The 3,755-nt window shown below is 69.5% G+C and overlaps 1 protein-coding gene across 1 annotated transcript; it reads right to left on the bottom strand.

Moving 5' to 3' along the window:
- Positions 1 to 269: 269 nt before the first annotated feature.
- On the bottom strand, positions 270 to 3,045 carry NKX2-3 (NK2 homeobox 3). Its single transcript, XM_050958829.1, has 2 exons — positions 2,703 to 3,045; positions 270 to 973 (listed from the first exon to the last, which is right to left on the bottom strand). The coding sequence occupies exons 1-2, from the start codon at positions 3,043 to 3,045 to the stop codon at positions 342 to 344; spliced, it is 975 nt and encodes a 324-aa protein (XP_050814786.1). The 3' UTR covers positions 270 to 341.
- Positions 3,046 to 3,755: the final 710 nt, after the last annotated feature.

Below are 3,755 nucleotides of genomic sequence, written 5' to 3'. Positions count from 1 at the left end.
GGACGCGCTCCCCCCTCGGCCGCCCCGGGGGACCGGACAGGCTTTGAGCCGAGCCCGCTTCTGTCCTGCGGCCCCAACAGCTGCCGCGCCGGCCCCGCTTCCCCGCCAGGGGCACGGAGGAGCCGGGACAGGAGGCTCCGCCGAGCGCAGCGGCTGGGCGCATGGCGCCGGCCGGTGCTTGCAGCTCCAGCCCTGGGCGAAGCCGTCGCGGAGGGCCGCGCTGGGCTCCAATCTGCCTCTAGCGAGCAGCCTTCGGGCACCAGCCGGGGCGGCGCCGTTCCCTGTCCTTCCCCGGGGCCACCAGGCTCTTTCCTGGCCCAGAGTGTCCGCCGCGGCCGCGGCTACCAGGCCCGGATTCCCTGCAGGGCGCCCTGGCTGCAGGAGGGCCCCGCGGCGCCCTGGTGCAGGGGCTGGGCCGCGCCGCCGAACCCGCCCAGGCCGCCCATGTTCACAAAGGGCCCCGCGCCCGCGCCCGGGCTGCAGCCGGACTGTCCGCCCGCGCCGCCCGCGGGGTAGTTGCAGCCGTAGCTGGCGTTGTAGGGGGCTGAGCTGCCATAGCCGTAGGGCGGGAAGCCGTTGTAGGAGTAGGGCGTGTTGTAGGGCGAGCCGTAGCCCGGCGAGCCCCCCAGGCAGGGCTTCCCGTCCCGCACCAGCACCGGCACGGCCACCCGGCGCGGCGGCGGCGGCGGCGCGGGACCCATTTCCAGCGACTTGTCCTGCCGCTGCCGCTTGCACTTGTAGCGCCGGTTCTGGAACCAGATCTTCACCTGCGTGGAGGTGAGCTTGAGGCTGCTGGCCAGGTGCTCGCGCTCCGGCGCGGACAGGTAGCGCTGCTGCTTGAAGCGCCGCTCCAGCTCGAAGACCTGAGCCTGCGAGAAAAGGACGCGCGGCTTCCTGCGGCTCCGCGGCTTCGGCCTCTCCGCCTCCTCCGGCTTCTCGGCGGCGCCCGGCTGCTGCTTCAGGGCGCAGCGCTCTGCATGGGGGAGAGGCAGGGTTAGGGCCGGGCCAGGCCGGGGGAGCGGGGCCTGACCCACAGGGCAGCTCCAGTCCGAGTTCATGCCAGGCACCCGCCTTAGAACAGTCCTGCTGCAGGCCCGGCCCAGCAGCGCCCTGCCTCAGCCCCCGGCCGGGAGGGGCAGCTGTCCCCGAGGACTGTCCCCCTGCCAGTTTGAGGGGAACTGTGAGTGGGTTTGTGCGGGATGTCCTGGGGGTGTGATCGTCTGGTGTGTGCTTACACGTACACAGAGGTGTGTGTTTCAGTGCCTGCCTGTGTGATCGCGGTGTTGCTGTATGCACAGGGTGGCTGTGTGTCTGAGATCGCGATGTTGCTGTAGGCCCTGCTTAGCTGTGTGTGTGAGATCAGGTGGTGGTGTACTCTCCCGTGGTTGTGTGTGAGATCAGGGGTTGCTGTAGGCCCTGCGTAGCTGTGTGTGTGTAATCGCGGTGTTGTCGTACGCACAGGGTGGCTGTGTGTGTGTGATCAGGTGTTGCTGTAGGCCCTGGGTGACTGTGTGTGTGTGTGACCAGAGCTGTGCAGTATTTCAGGGCGTTGTGCTCCGCGTGCTGCAGGGACGGTCACATTTCATGCCTCTGCAGGATCCCAGCTTGTGCGCGCAGGGGCGGTGGGACAATTTGCAGAGGAGTGGGGGGTTGAGAGCCATTGAACCAGACTGTAAACGGTATAGAAAGGAAACCACTTCAAGCTGAAGGTGCAGCAGCCCTCCCCCCCCCCCCCCCGCCCAGTTCCAGCCCAGTGTGTGTGCAGGGAACAGAGTGGGTTACAGGGCCCGGCTTTGCTCAGGGGTTCTGGCTCCTCGCTGCAGGCCGGGAACGCAGCTCCCTGGCGGGTCCGAGCCCCTCAGGCAGCGGGGCAGTTTAGGGGAGTCTCTGCGCTCCAGGCTGAGCGCCCCGAACTGATCCCCCGTATGCCCGGCTCTGGCCCGAGCTAGGCTGACATCCCCGCACGCCTCTGTTCTTCTCCGGGGCCCTCCCGCTCCCCCTCACGCACCCCGGAGCAGTGGGAGCCGCCAGATCCATTCGCCTGTCTCCTTCCCCTTCCTCGCCGGAGGCTTCGGCCCTCCAGCGTCTCCGCCGGGCCCGGTTCTGCCCCTGCCAGAGCAGCCTGCCGGAGCAGGAGCGGGCCCGGTCAGCGTCCAGCCACCCGTTCGCTCGCGGCCCCCGAGAACGGGGCGGCGGGTCGGATTCGGGCGCCACTTCAGCGAGCGGCGAGTGACAATCCCGGGGCCGCCTCTGCCCGCGGGGGGTGGCCGGGGCTCGCCCCGCGAGTTATTGTTCCTGATACCTCGCGGCGCAGCCAGCTACCAGCGCCAGGGTCATTCGGTTAGAGCCCGCCCGCCCGCGCGCCCGCCCAGCTGATCTCCTCTCAGCACCCGGGCACCGCGGTGACTCCCTCCCCACGGACCCGCCTTCTGCGGGCATGGAGGAGAAACTAGGGAAAAGACCCGCGGGGCGGACTTCGACTTCGCTCCTGCTGGGGGCGGCAGCGGTGGCGGAGCGCTATGGAGCGGTTGGGGGGCAGCGGTGGCGGAGCGGGACAGGTCGCTGCGCAAGACACAAAGTCCCGTTAGCCCCGCTGCGGGGTGATGATGGGTGGGGGGAAGTTGCAGGGGTCCCTTGCTCCGCGCCTGGTTAGCTCCGCATTGTTAACGGCGCGGCCGCGGGGCTGCTGCCCCCATACTCACTGGGGTCCCGATCCCCCGCAGGCTCCAGCTCCTCTCCCGGGCCGTTGGGCTCACACGAGCCTCGCAGCACCGCGTGCAGGTAATTTTCCGGGCAGAGCCCCACGTCTCCTTGGCTCTCCGCCGCGGCCATGGAGCTCAGGTAGGACAGCTTCTCCTCCTCCTCCTCCTCCTCTCCGTCGGAGAAGCGGGAGCCGTCCGTGGCAGCCAGCAGGCAGGCTGCCGAGTGGAAGTGCTGGTCCAGGTGCTGCTGCAGCGGGCCCCCATAGCGCGGCTCCTGCTGCTCCAGGCTGAGGATGTCTTTGACAGAGAAGGGGGTGGAGGTGACGGGGCTCGGTAACATCATCGGGGCAGCGCGAACAGCCAATAAACCCTGGGGGCGGTGCAGCGCCCTGCAGGGCCCGGCGGGCTCCGGGGTGCTGGGGGGGCGCGGCGCCCGGGGCGGGGGAGCAGGCAGCGCCGCGCGCTGATAAACTAGGGGCCGCGCGCTCCTGGCTAAGTTGCCTCCATTAGCCCGCACTGGGGGTCTGCGTTTTGTTACAGCCTCTGCGAGGACCAGCCAAGGGCTCGCGAGCCTCCTCTGCCCCGGGCCAGCACGTCACGGCGAGGAGGGGCCGGGGCCCTGTGGGCAGCCTCCCCATTGGAGGGTGGGGGCGGCTGAGCCGGCCCCCTGAGCCCCGGCCCAAGATCCGGCTGCCCTACCAGAAATAGCAATGTCTTAAGGGGAGGCTCGCGGGAGGCTGCTCCCAGGAGCGCGCCAGACCGGGCCTGGCACCCACCTGGCTGGGCAGAGGCTGCGGGACGGTGTGTGGGGTCAGGGAGCCCCAGCTGTGCGGATCCCAGGGGTGCCCTGGACAAAGCCGGTGCTGCCACTGCTCATGTCAATCTAAGTACATGTAGGTAGGTAGGCACATCACACAGCTTGCGCCGGGCCCGGGAGCGCCCAGAGGCCCGGGGAGTGCGGGACGGTGCGTGGGGGTCTCCGCACAGGTCTCAAGGGAATCGCTGTGAGAGATCAACCCCCTGCGCACGCCCGGCCCAGGGTCCCATTGGAAA

The sequence above is a fragment of the Gopherus flavomarginatus genome, chromosome 6, assembly GCF_025201925.1.
Source record: "Gopherus flavomarginatus isolate rGopFla2 chromosome 6, rGopFla2.mat.asm, whole genome shotgun sequence".
NCBI classification, from domain to species: domain Eukaryota; kingdom Metazoa; phylum Chordata; order Testudines; family Testudinidae; genus Gopherus; species Gopherus flavomarginatus.
The sequence above is the reverse complement of the archived record's forward strand: the minus strand, read 5'-3'. Positions and strand labels throughout refer to the sequence as shown.

Bases quoted from the DNA above. Each gene is read 5' to 3' on its own strand.
- NKX2-3 (XM_050958829.1), bottom strand. From the start codon at position 3,045: ATGATGTTACCGAGCCCCGTCACCTCCACCCCCTTCTCTGTCAAAGAC. The intron at 974-2,702 runs GTGAGTATGGGG...TCCCCCATGCAG, and splicing joins TGCGGGGGATCGGGACCCCA to AGCGCTGCGCCCTGAAGCAG.